The sequence below is a fragment of the Babjeviella inositovora genome (assembly GCF_001661335.1).
Source record: "Babjeviella inositovora NRRL Y-12698 unplaced genomic scaffold BABINscaffold_7, whole genome shotgun sequence".
NCBI classification, from domain to species: Eukaryota; Fungi; Ascomycota; class Pichiomycetes; order Serinales; genus Babjeviella; species Babjeviella inositovora.
In genome coordinates this window covers 739,251-751,870 of record NW_017566844.1, presented here as the reverse complement: position 1 = coordinate 751,870, position 12,620 = coordinate 739,251, and the positions used below count along the sequence as shown (strand labels likewise).

The window sequence follows — 12,620 nt, the reverse complement described above, 5'->3', positions numbered from 1 at the left end:
GTCTGATTGTTTTGTTGTAAATCGACATTTAGCGAAACAGCTGCATCCTCCAAGCCTATTCTTGTTGGTTTGATGATTCGAATTAGGTCCTACAGTCGTTCTTACTCAACGGCGTCGACAATAACGTACATAACGCCATGACGTCATGGCGGTCTATCTAATCTTAGAGATGTAGATGCGTGATGCAAAGCCCATTTCGTGACGATGGCGTTCTGTGGACGAATTTCATCTTTGGTGTCAGCGGACGCATAGCCAAGACGCTAAAAGCTTGCTTTCTATGGCTGCAGGCCGCATATGTGCACGACAAAATAAAAAAGGTTGGCCAGGAAATTAGCCATTTGAGAAGTAACTATATATTAGCAGGAGCAATTGGTAGTCGACATCTAACCCGATGTTTGTTGAAAATCATCCTAAAGGGATGGTGTGTTGTCCAAAACTTCCCGCCTCCGCCCCAGCCATGGTGCAATATCCGGTAGAACGTCTAATCCGTGTTGCGGTATTAAAACGCGGGATTGCTTGCACTGCCCCGTAGGACACTGTTTGGTTAGATTTAGAACAATACTTCCATTTGAAATGATATTCGTTGTATATGTGAAACTGGGGTCCGGTGAACTGAAATGGCGCAGTGCATGAAATCGGGGCATTGTCGATACATCGATAGGCACTAGCTGTGTCTTTAGAAAAGTGGGGTTTTTCTTGATCGATCACAGTACACTGTTGAATAACGTTATCAAAAGAATGGCGATATTTGATGGCAATGGCTGATAGCAATGGTTGATGGCAATGGTTAATAGCAATGGTTGATGGCAATATTTGATGGCAATGGTTGATGGCAATGGTTAATAGCAATGGCTGAAGACAATGCTGAAAACCGACTCTAGATAACCGACTATTTATGACAGGATTTTTCAACCCCTTTCCCGAAAACACAAGGCTCGAATGAGACCAGGCGCTGTGAATATCTAATATCTCCAAACTCCTGCTTACCCCACAATTGCCCAAGTCGCTGCTGCTTAACAGACAATGCATTGGTGATGCCACCTTGATGGCTTTACATACATCGTCACAGCTCGAGCTTTACCAAAATCAAAATACTATGTTTCGTATCCATACCGCTGTGGCACTAATCTTTGGGAGGAGACTCTCCCCGAGATCATCTGGTGCAAAAGCTTATGACCTTCAGAGATACTTTCCAATCAGACTAAACCTGCAAATATAATGGTGAATAACCAGATATTTCACCGCATAACTCTTGATAAACCTAGAATCACACCTGGCTGTTTTCCAGGTTACCCGGTGCCGGTGCCAACCGTTACCCAGCTTTTTCATTTCGGGCTCGAAACCAACGTTTAATCCTGCAGATACAAGCCCCTATCGAATAGTCACACGTGGGGGAGGATACAACCAGGTTGTATCGGTTCTTACACAGCGATAAGCTTGGCAGGGCCCTCACCTCTCAAATTCTATTGGCTCGTAACGCTTTGTGTTTTCTGCGGTAGCATATATTCACCGTTAACGAACCCAACTTTGAAAATAACTCCAGGCCCACACCACAGAAGTCCATCGCCCTTCATCTCTACAAATGATTCAAGTAGACTCCACCACCGTCACCATAACGAAAAACCCTTACCATTACACCGATGCGAAGGGCGGTACTGTGCTCACCAAGCCCCTCACCTGGGAGCAGTTGCGCACCATCATAGGTATGTACACAGCCATAAAAACCCTTCAGATAGATACTAACTGACCAGCCACCAATACGCTTCAGAACCTTGGGCGATCCCTATCGCAGCTCCAGGAGTACCGTGCGTTCCGGGAAACTCTCGCGGCCCAGAACATTGACTTCTTCGGACAGGTGCTTGAAAAGTTGCACTGGAGCCAAGACGAAGTCGACGCCGTGAGAGCATCCAAGCCCCAGCTATTCACTCCCGCCGACGATATCGTGATCCTCAAGAACGACTTCCCATACTCGTTTGACCCGGAAATCACCCATCTCTTGGTGTGGTGCAAGGCGGAGATCCCAACTGACCCAAAATCAACCATAGGGGACATGTCGCCCGAAACACGGGCCAGAATCAACCGGTGGATGGATGTGTGTTTTGTACAAAACCCAAAGTTGCAAATCCCGTGGAAGAATTTGTGCTGGTTCAAAAACTGGGCCGCGTTGCAGAGCATTCCCAAATTGGCCCATATTCATTTAATGATCAGGGGGTTGAAACCAGAGCAGTTGGAAATGATCCTCAAGGACAAGGAGAGCTTGGTTATGCTCCACGAGGAGTGAATAACGATAAGTTTAGGGCCAGAGCTGGGGAGTTCATCAGGGGGAGATTCGTTCCAGATAGGTCCAGAATATCCGACGTTTTTTTTTTTTTTTAGATAGACTATTTAATATATAGATCAGGAAAATTTAATTAATATACATAAAACAGAAAAGCCAGTCTATAATCCCAAATAAAAAGGTAACAACCCTTTGGTATAGAACAAAAATCTTATCGCTCCAGGTCCATCCCCAGACGTGCGTTTACCACACGCCACCCACGACCATTCCACTGCATGCAAGACGTTACGATATCGCCTTCAGTGAAAACGAACTGATAATCGCCACCACATCCCTTATTCAGTCACCACAGCAATTATGGACGCGGAACTTCTGTTGATCGACAAGGTCGAGCTCCGCATTGCCTTAGCTGCTACAGCGCTGCAATTTGAAGCGGCCATAAAGGTGTACTTGTCACCGCTTTTGCTCAAACTCGCCAGCCCGCACGCTCCCGTTCGCCAGCAGATTCTCCAGACCATCCAGCACTTGGTCACACGGATCAACGCGTACCCAGAGATCCAACTCCCAGTTTCCGCCCTAATGGCCCAGGTCAAGGCGCCGTCGGTCCCCGCTGGCGCCGACGCCTACACCGTTCGGATCTACTCGCTTTTGTTCATTTCCCGCGGCATTGACCGCATGTCCCCCCTGGAGATGACGGAATTCCTCCCAGAGTTGGTCAAAGGCATTAGTCTGTTCACCCAGCCGGTAGTTGCTGCGCGGATCTTCAGCTGTGTGTGTAAAATTCTCGTTGCGGTGACGCCCCCCCAACAAGCATCCATTGAAGCTCACGCCTTGAGAGCAGCCTTTGTGTTTGATGACACTCCTGAAGATGAATCCCTCTTGTGTGGCTGGTTGACCAAGTTGTTTTTGTTACAACCAGCGCCTGGAGATAAGAGCTACCCCTGCCCCGGGTTGCTGGCCACCGACGTGGCCTTCCTCACCCAGGACGCTGGGGTGAGCTTTACCAGCGACTTGCTCACCGAATACAAGCGTCAAATCCTCGCTTTTGTGGCCTGCGGATGCTTCAAGGACTCGGAGATCCAGACATTGGTAGTGATTGCCACCGTAGACGGCTCGTCCTCGATTAACGACCTCGCTGATACGGTAATCCGCAAGCTTTCCATTGGATATGAGAGCCGTGCGCTAATCTCATCGTTGTTTGCGCTCTTCCTCGGCAACGCGACGCAACCAGCGGTGAAACCCACGCTCCAAGCGCGGATATTGGCAGTTTTGTGTCAGAGTAAGCTTGCCGCACACCACCCCGACGTCTCAAGGGTCTCCTCCATCGGTCTCAACTCGGATTACACCAGGTTGAAACAGAATACTGTACTGTTTGTCAAGTGGGTCGCACAGAGTATTGGGGAGATTGACGATCCCTTCTACGTCAGCATTGCGGCCCAGTTGAAGCAGAACCTCTTGGCCGAGGGTTGGCCGCAAATGGACACATCCGTGGTCAAAAACTACAGCGGGGCTATAGCTCAGAGACGGTCCCAGTACGAGGCCCTCGGGAGCATCTTGAAGCGCCAGCCAGGGCTTCTCCAAGAACTGTCGTTGCTGTACTTGGGCTTTCTCTTTGACTCGCTTGCCGGCGACACCGCTGAGTTACGTCTGACCATCCAGGACAGTTTGTCCGGCTTGACCGTCCATTTACCTGGTCTTCCCGCCCCCTTGAAAGCCCAGCTAAAGACCATGTTGGGGGACTATCTCATCACTGCCTCTGGCGATGCGGATGCTCTCTCCTCTCTCCGCTATGTTGCTATCAAATACGTCAATTGCGCCTTTTCCTTTGATGATGCCGAGGCCAGAATGCTCTGCATTTTCGGCTGCTCGAGCCAGAACCGAGCCGACATCATCGAGGAAGCCTCGAAGGGCCTCCACCCGTACTGGTTCAACATCTTGCAATCGTCCAACACCACCGAGTTCCGTTCGACCCCCGCGTTGTTGGGCAGCCAGAACACCCTCGGCTTCCCGCGTTTTGTAGAGATGGTGGATGTCTTATTGGCTTCCAAACACGCGTTGCGCTTCGCGATGGATCGTGCGGTGGAGTTCGTTGTCCGCAGCTTGGTCATGGAGGCGATCCAAGGCCGGACCACCGTCGTGGTTCCCGACCAGGAGTGGGAAATCCGTGTGGACAAGGCCCTTGAGTTTGACGAGACGGTGAATGGTCTTCTCCGTGTGCGTCTCAACGAGGACGACCCAATGGATGGCCTGTCTCTGGAGTTGGCATTGTTTTTATCGTTGATTGTAGATGAATTCACCTTGACAGCAAATGTTTTCCAAGGAAGCAACGCTAGCTTTGGCAGAATCTTTACCAAGTTGGCCTCGCTTGTGCCTGATGCTACGGTTGCGATGTTTTTGCCAGATATCACTCGCTTCGAGGCCGTCAGGAGGGCCACCACCCTGGAAGCTGTCGTCCAGTACGCGGCCAAGGCCGTGGCGGTCGTAGGCTCACATCCCTCCAACCCGGACTCTTGTGTTACTGACCTCATAGAGTCTTTAGTGCAGCCGGAGCTGACATCCAAGGGGGATCTCTTGGTGCTTGGGGGGTTGGTTGCGCGGTTGACCCTCCGCGGCCGCGTCGTTTCCGTGTTGCCTCGCGTCTTGGACGTCATCCTCGCGGCCTTGGCCAACCCAAAGCTTTACGAAACAGCCTTGGAAGCTGTTTCTCAACTAGCTATGCTTGGGTCACTCAGCTTGCCCGAGGCACTAGGCTTCTGGACCGCTGCCGTGGCCGTCATCGAGCCGCGGGTGCGGAAATTGGACGAAAAGTCAACGCTTACCTGGGCATACCTCGCTATCGCCCAGCCAGAGGCGTCAGAGTCACCGTTTGAATCCGTTTTATATTCCACCCATGTTTCAAAACAGGTGGAGTACTTGTTCACCAGCGGTGAGGCCTTTGCTATCGTGGCGGCCGGCTGGGACGCCAAGATTCTCGCACAAAAGACGGATATCCAGGGTAAACCGGCTCTCGTTCCGTCCCGGGGCACTCGCTTGCCTCTCATCCTCCTCCTGGTGATGAAGGCGTGCCTCGAAACCAAGCCAGCGTTGCGTAAGGCCGGCTGCATCTGGCTCTTGTCGCTTGTGCAGTACTGCGGGCACTTGCCTGCGGTCCAGCTGAAGGCGGCAGATATCCATCTCGTGTTCATGCGCTTCCTCGCGGACCGAGACGAGTTGGTCCAGGAGTCTGCCTCGCGAGGGTTGAGCATTGTCTACGAAATGGGGGATGCAGAGCTCAAGGACACGTTGGTCCGTGGTTTGCTCAAGTCGTTTACCGACTCCACCACGTCCTCCTTCACCTCTGGGTCTGTTTCCCACGACACCGAACTTTTCGAGCCCGGCGTGATGAACACGAATGATGGATCGGTTTCGACCTACAAAGATATCCTCAACTTGGCGTCGGAGGTCGGAGATCCAAGTTTGGTGTACAAGTTCATGTCTCTTGCAAAGAATTCGGCCCTTTGGTCCTCCCGCAAGGGTATTGCCTTTGGCCTCGGCTCGATTCTCTCAAAGTCTGCGTTGGACGACCTCCTTGTCAAGGACTCCCGTCTCTCGTCACGGCTCATACCGAAGCTCTATCGCTACCGGTTCGACCCCAACACTTCTGTGGCCAAGTCCATGGGTGATATTTGGAACCTGTTGATCGCCGACAGCACTCGTGCGGTCACAGACAACTACGAGGAAATTTTGGCTGATCTCTTGAAGAGCATGGGCCACAAGGAGTGGCGTGTGCGCCAGGCGGCCACTGCGGCGTTGATTGAGTTGCTCCAGACGGTGCCGTTGGAGACGTACGAGCCGCAGTTGGAAGAGATCTGGCAGATGGGATTTCGTGCGATTGACGATATCAAAGAGAGCGTCCGGAAGGAGGGGAACCGCTTGACCCGGAGCTTGACCACCACATTGGTCAGAAGCATTGACGTCGACCACGGGGCGTCGCAGCTGCGTGCAAGCTCTGTGCTCGGCAAGCTCATTCCGTTCTTGCTCGGGGGTAAGGGCTTGCTCGGGGACGCGGAGGAGGTGCGTAATTTTGCGTTAGAGACGATTTTGAAGTTGTGCACAAAGACCGGCTCGGCGATCAAGCCGTTTATTCCAACGTTGCTTGAGCAGATGGTTGTGCTCATGTCGACGTTGGAACCCCAGATTGTGAACTATCTCGCGTTGAACGCCGACAAGTACAACGTGAGGGCGTCGGATCTTGATGCCAAGAGGTTGCAGAGCGTGGGGCATTCTCCCATTATCGAGGCGATGGAGCGGTTGCTTGACCTTGTGGATGATTCCACGATGGAGCAGGTGGTACCGGCGGTGGTTTCGGCCATCAAGCGGTCGATCGGGTTGCCCTCCAAGGCTGCCGGGAGCCGGATCATGGCCACGCTAGTGTTGAAACACCACATGCTGACAAAGCCCTACGGGGATGTGTTGCTCAAGACTGCGATCGGGCAGATCGGCGACCGAAACGACACCATTGCGTCGTCCTACGCAACGGCTGCTGGATATTTGTGCCGTATTGCCTCGGTGGACCTCACGCTCCGCTTGGCAAAGAAGCTCCAGACCATGTACTTTGAGGGAGATGACAGAACGCGAATGGTTGCGGGGATCGCCAGCGAGGCGGTGAGCAAGTACTCTGGCGACCGGTTTGCCAGTCTCGCGGCGGCGTTCTTGCCGTTGGCGTATATCGCCAAGAACGACCCTGAGGAGGGTGTGAGTGAACCGTTTTCCCGCGAGTGGGCAGACAACACATCTGGAAACGGTGCCATCCGGCTCTACTTGTCGGAAATCACCGAGCTTATCCAGGCGAACTTGACATCCCAGCTGTACTTGATTCGGAAGGTTGTTTCGCAGGCCATTGCCGGGGTCTGTGCCGCCTTCAGTGATTCTTCTGTGGATGTGGCGAGCGTGGGCGAGAAGAATATGGCCCAGCTCTTCACGGTGTTGTTGGAGGCGTGCAAGGGGCGTTCCTGGGCTGGAAAAGAGCACGTGTTGGATGCCTTGGTGTCGCTTGCAATCAAGTTCCAGGCATACGTGGAGATCCAACCGGCATTGGGGGAGGCCATTGCTCGCACAGTGTTGGTGGAAGCTAAGCGAAAGAACCGCGCCTACGCGAAGCATGCGATCAAAAGTTTGGGGCGGTATCTTGGGGTATACCAGGACGAGGTGGATGAATACATTGAAATTGTCACTGCTGCGTTGGACGATGAATACTATGAGGACGAGTCGGATGACGAAGAGACAAAGCCGAGCAACAAGTCTTCGCAGAGGAATCTTTTGCGCGAAGAGGAGCGTTTGGAGCTTGTCAGGTCGCTTGTGGCAGCCTTTGCGGTGTCGCCCCATGGGGACATACATGCCGAGCTTTTTGTGGTGGTGTTGCAGTCTTTGACAAAGATTTTTGCGTCGTCGCTTGTCATCCCCACGTGGAAGTCCGAGCTTGTCGCCGTTGAGGGCTTGCACGCTGTAGCCCAGCGTGTATTGTCCCAGTCGCAGCACGTGGAGCTTACCCCGAAACATGTGGAGACATTCGTGACTACGTGGAAGCAGTTGCTTGAGGTTGCTGGGAGGGACAAGGACATAGAGAATGTCCGTGTGCAGTTTTACAAGGCCACCGCTGCGTGGTTGAGATTGTTTGCGTCCGAGCTTTGTCTGGTGGATGCAGCGGCCTTTGAGGCGGTGGTGAGGGATACCGTGGGCGACGCAATGGCCAACGAGACATCAAATTTAGTCCGCCATGAGTTGGAAAAGATCCAGGAATGGCAGACCGAATGAATGGAGTAACATAGCTTGGGGTTTGAGACCGAAGGGATGATTACATTTATGGGGGGGGGGGGGGGGGGGGGGGGGATGTTGAGAACAGTGGGGTAGCATGTATTGAAATGCGTGCATCAAGGATTATATAAACCGGGATTTGAATGACACGAATATAAATTCTTATATTAGTTAGAGTCGTGAGATGGTGTTTGATAAAGCTGAATTTATGATTCGGGGTTAGCTAAGTTATGGGGCCTGAAATGTATCTACTACGGTTTTGATAGAGCAGAATGCCTGAGTTCCTAAGTTTCCGTGGCACCGTAGAACCCTTGGATTGGTTATTACTTGTTCAGGTACTAACAGTAGGGAATTAATCCGTATAACAGTCACTGGCCAATTCTTGGATCGATAATTCAGGTAAAGTGCATTTTTGGATAGGAATGCACGCTATTTTTGCTTAGAGCATGATTTCCATAATTCGACAGTTTCTGAAAGTCATGGTTCCGCCTGGTTAACCCTTCAAGCTCTACGTTTATATATCCTATTCCTCCAGTCGGTTTGGGCATCACTGGCACACTAACTACATCATTGTATTGGCACAATGGCAATGCATTGAAATGGGTTGAGGTAGACTGCTTATTACCCTCTCATGTATGGTAATCATAAACGCTCATAAATCCACATTAACCGGAAAGTCACGGAAGTTTCAGGTGATTTTTAACCTTAAATTTCAGTACAACTGATGAACTAAACACGCTTACCTAACTTGGATTTTTCTTGGACTTCTCTGGAGCTCCTCTTGGAGTCTGTTAATTAGGTTGGACGTAAAAATAACCAGCCTCGTAGAGTGCTAGCGTATAAGCAGTACCCCATGATTTTAATTAGTGCTATATTTTAGCGCTATATTCTAGCCTAAGTTCATGTGTTTAAATAAAACCCCGTGCAATTTTGCAACAATAATTTACGGATGAAGTTAAATGTAAACTGTGAAAGGTGGGGAGTGATCCAAAAAGTCCAGGGGATCAAACTTTAAGCCAGGAATAGCATAAATATTGGGCTTCTACTGATCGCTCAACAGTTGTGTAATAGAATTTCCCTAGCGCAAATCTTTAGGTCAGGGGTCACGCCCGAACAGATCTGAGGGTAACCTAGACCTTTTTCGGTGTGTTTTGTTTTCTCTCACTCACACGACCAGGAGCGAAAACGTGCGGTGAGCGAATCGCTGTGGTGGAGATACTACCAGAAGCGGCAATCCGTCTAGCTAATCTCACCACGCCGAAACTGATTCCCTGTCGTACCAAAAATAAGGTTGGGTGCGTGTATAGCTAAGCCGGGGTATACCCAGAGACAAAGGGATAGAGAAACAGTATAGACTCAAGGCGGATGAAAAATCACAAGATCCAGCTCTATCTACGGTTGGGTCCGCACACCCAGTTTGAGCTGTAAACCGGTTGAGAAACCATAGGACTGATATACCACTGGCTTCTACTGAATGACCAGGAGCGCCAGTATGATTGCAACGTTGTCTGGCGTGATACCCGCGCGTGACTCAGCTAGCGCACGTGCCGCGAAAAGTTTTCGGCACGCGCGTAAGAGAAAATTTCTTTTATTTTCGGCACCGCACGATTTCAATGGAGTAATAGGTCGCACGAACAGTCAAAAGGGATCAGAGCAAGTGTTGTCAGACATTTTCCCGACACGTATTTCTACGTGAATACCGCTCTAACAGCTTATTCCAAACCTCAGATCGCCATACTGCCAAATATCCCCCCACACATCTTACAGTTCCGTCACAATGTATAATTAGCCCATAGTTACAGATAAAGTCAGTCCAGTTACATTAACGTCCGACCAACACGGTATCGATCTATTACTTGACTCCCAATTTCTCATTTGACATCCTGTCAACCCCTGTCATTTCATTTACTTTGATTCATATTTACTTCGATTCGTCTCATTCGCTTCTATTCATATACGTCTGACTGGCACCCAACCATACATTTCATTTGCCACCAGGTTTAACTCGTTTGAGATTCATATTCACCCGTGATCGACTTACTTGACACCCATTTCGTCTCCATTTTATCCCCCCCCCCCCCTTCACAATGCAGATGGACCCGCTAGCAATGCCCGACCTCCCGTACTTCGACTTAAAACCAACCGTATCGCTGTCGTCCACCACTTCTGTGTCTTCCAAAACCAAGCCAAAAGCTGAGCCACCGGTAGACTTTGAGTACGACGTCGAATTGCTCCAGCTCTGCGAAGCACTTATTCGTGCCAAGGACTACCACGGGCTCGCGCTATTCGCGCGCCAAAAGGGGATCCCCCCGTTTTTGCGCTACAAGGTTTGGCCGCTTTTGCTCAAAAACCATCCGTTCGTGGTCAACCCGTACATCACCCCAGACGTCATGGCACCTTCCGACGATGAGCCGTCGCGTGCCACCGCCAGAATCGCCGCCGACCTCAAGCGCTACATCAAGCGCTCCTCCACCATAAAAGCAGACAAGCTCCTTTCCCAGACCGAACAGCAGGTGTTTGACATTTTGCAGCACGCGGTGGAAAAATTCCTCCGAAAGTGGGGCGAACTCATCTCCTACAGTCCAGGCTTGACCTGGATCGCGCTAGGGCTCGCAGAGTGGGTGCCGCCAATCCCAGACACTAACTTTGTGCTCATTGGTCGTGGCTCCGCCTCCAACGGAGAAAGCGTGTGTATCAAGAACCTCCACGAGGACTATGCCCCCTACATCACGCAGTTTCCCGGCTTGGCGGAGTTGGTGAGCCGTACTAGCAGCGACACGAACATGTCCTTCAGCGACATGTACGAGCGGCTTGTGTTGGTGCTATTACACGCACCCGAGCCGGTAGACAGTGAAAGTGAGGAAGAGCTGTTGCTGAGTCTGCCTGTGTCCGAGTCCTCTAGCAAATACACATCCAAGGCGACGCTTCCGGTAAAAGGGGGCACCATTGACGAGCGCATTTCACTTTTTGTGTATTCGCTCCGCCGCCTCCTTCCCGAGCTCTCCAACTATTTCAACCAAGAGCAGGTGTTGAACGGCTTGGGCGGTTCTTCTAGTGACGATGAATGGATCATCTGGTGGTTGAAGTGGTGCGGGGCCAAGGTCTGGTCGCGCCAAGACCGAGGCGCCGTCTGGGACATGATGCTCGGCTGGAGGGTATACGATGAAAGGGATAGCGGAATCTCGTTAAATATTAATCCATCGTGTCTTGCCAAGCTTGGGGTGGATGTGTTCTGGTCGCCGCCGGCGCAGGAGGAGGATGTCTTTGATATGCTAGAGAGCGAAGACGATTTTGACGAGCACAACCTCGGCAATGTGTTCAAGTTCCCGCGAAACACGCGCCGCAACTCGTTCAAAGCTCTCATGTCATCACTTTCAATCAAGCCCAAGAAGCACCAGGCCCTGAAATCCGCGGGTTTAAAGAACTGTTTGGCTTCTCCCGAGCCGAATCTTGTCTCTATTCTCGACATTCCGTCGTCAAAGTTGGACCCCCACATCGAACTCATCTTCATCAGCTTGTCGTTTTTAAAGACAAAGGAGAATGTCTTGGTGGAGCTTGACCAGAACGAGATCCGCGAGTTCTTATCCAAGGCCATTCCCAACGCCCGCAAGGCCAAAACCAGAACCTCCTCGGGCAGCAGCAATGTCACTGATGTCACTCCTCCGCGACTCGATGACTCGCTGGTTTCGTCGCCGTTGGTTTCGCAGTTTTCGACTCCGGTCATTGCCTCTACTCTTTTCCTGCTGGAGGTGGCACCGCTTTCCTTGTCGAATGTCCAGGCCCATACGGACCTCTTTGGGGCTCCCGACTCGTTTGCAGCCCATGATTTGGTGTCGAACGCCTCGCCAAAGAGTGTGGCTTCCACCATCATGACCAGCTCTGGGCCAAAAAAGCACAAGAAAAAATTGGACTCGATTTCAAAGTCCAATTTTGACGTGGCAAAGTATAGCAACTATCCGATTAACAAGGTGTTGAACGAGGCGGGCGAATTGTGGCGCACGTGGCTCTGGAAAGAGATGGTCGAAGGTAGTGGATGAAGGTTGAGGATCTATTAAGGGTAGATGATTCTCATTTTCGGATCTGGATGACCCTCGCACCTTTTTAGATACCCCCTTTTTTTCTTTTCGTGTTAAGTTATTTTTTTCGATCAAATCATGCGAAATAAACTAGCTGACATCAAGATAGGTCTGGACACCACGATGGCAGTAACACAAGAAAAAATGTATGGAGAGGATTGACCGGCGGCAGGGTTTAGTTGCTAATCAAAAATCCAGCTGGATTAACCTTATCCGGATCCATAAACTTCGTATGGTCCAGAGGATGTATGGCTATACCGAGAAAGGTCAAAGCCCAGTTGATCTTTACATGACGTAAAAGCTGACAGAAGAGTGGGCTCCGATTGATTATTTTTGACCCTTTCCGTGCCCAACTGATTTCACTATAACACCCCTTTGCTCTTCATTCTGACACATAATCTGACCCATTTTTCCCACCCACCAACTGGCAATCACTTGCCTGAGAGTTCTCTAAGAATTTAGCCTGAGATCGA

General features: G+C 51.0%; 4 protein-coding genes across 4 annotated transcripts; 3 read left to right on the top strand and 1 right to left on the bottom strand.

Annotated features, from left to right (window-relative positions):
- Positions 1 to 113: 113 nt before the first annotated feature.
- Positions 114 to 1,197, bottom strand: BABINDRAFT_161994 (uncharacterized protein). The gene has a single exon (XM_019129111.1). The coding sequence runs from the start codon at positions 1,027 to 1,029 to the stop codon at positions 406 to 408; it is 624 nt and encodes a 207-aa protein (XP_018984939.1). The 5' UTR covers positions 1,030 to 1,197; the 3' UTR covers positions 114 to 405.
- Positions 1,198 to 1,582: 385 nt separating this feature from the next.
- On the top strand, positions 1,583 to 2,281 carry GIG1 (Gig1p; the record flags this gene model as incomplete). The annotated part of the gene is made up of 2 exons (XM_019131825.1): positions 1,583 to 1,703; positions 1,752 to 2,281. 2 exons carry the CDS (start codon positions 1,583 to 1,585, stop codon positions 2,279 to 2,281), a joined length of 651 nt encoding a protein of 216 aa, XP_018984938.1.
- Positions 2,282 to 2,615: 334 nt separating this feature from the next.
- On the top strand, positions 2,616 to 8,143 carry ECM29 (Ecm29p). The gene has a single exon (XM_019129110.1). The coding sequence runs from the start codon at positions 2,636 to 2,638 to the stop codon at positions 8,069 to 8,071; it is 5,436 nt and encodes a 1,811-aa protein (XP_018984937.1). The 5' UTR covers positions 2,616 to 2,635; the 3' UTR covers positions 8,072 to 8,143.
- Positions 8,144 to 10,158: 2,015 nt separating this feature from the next.
- BABINDRAFT_8512 (uncharacterized protein) lies at positions 10,159 to 12,108 on the top strand (the record flags this gene model as incomplete). Its single annotated transcript, XM_019132811.1, has 1 exon — positions 10,159 to 12,108. One exon carries the CDS (start codon positions 10,159 to 10,161, stop codon positions 12,106 to 12,108), a length of 1,950 nt encoding a protein of 649 aa, XP_018984936.1.
- Between the last annotated feature and the right edge of the window lie 512 nt (positions 12,109 to 12,620).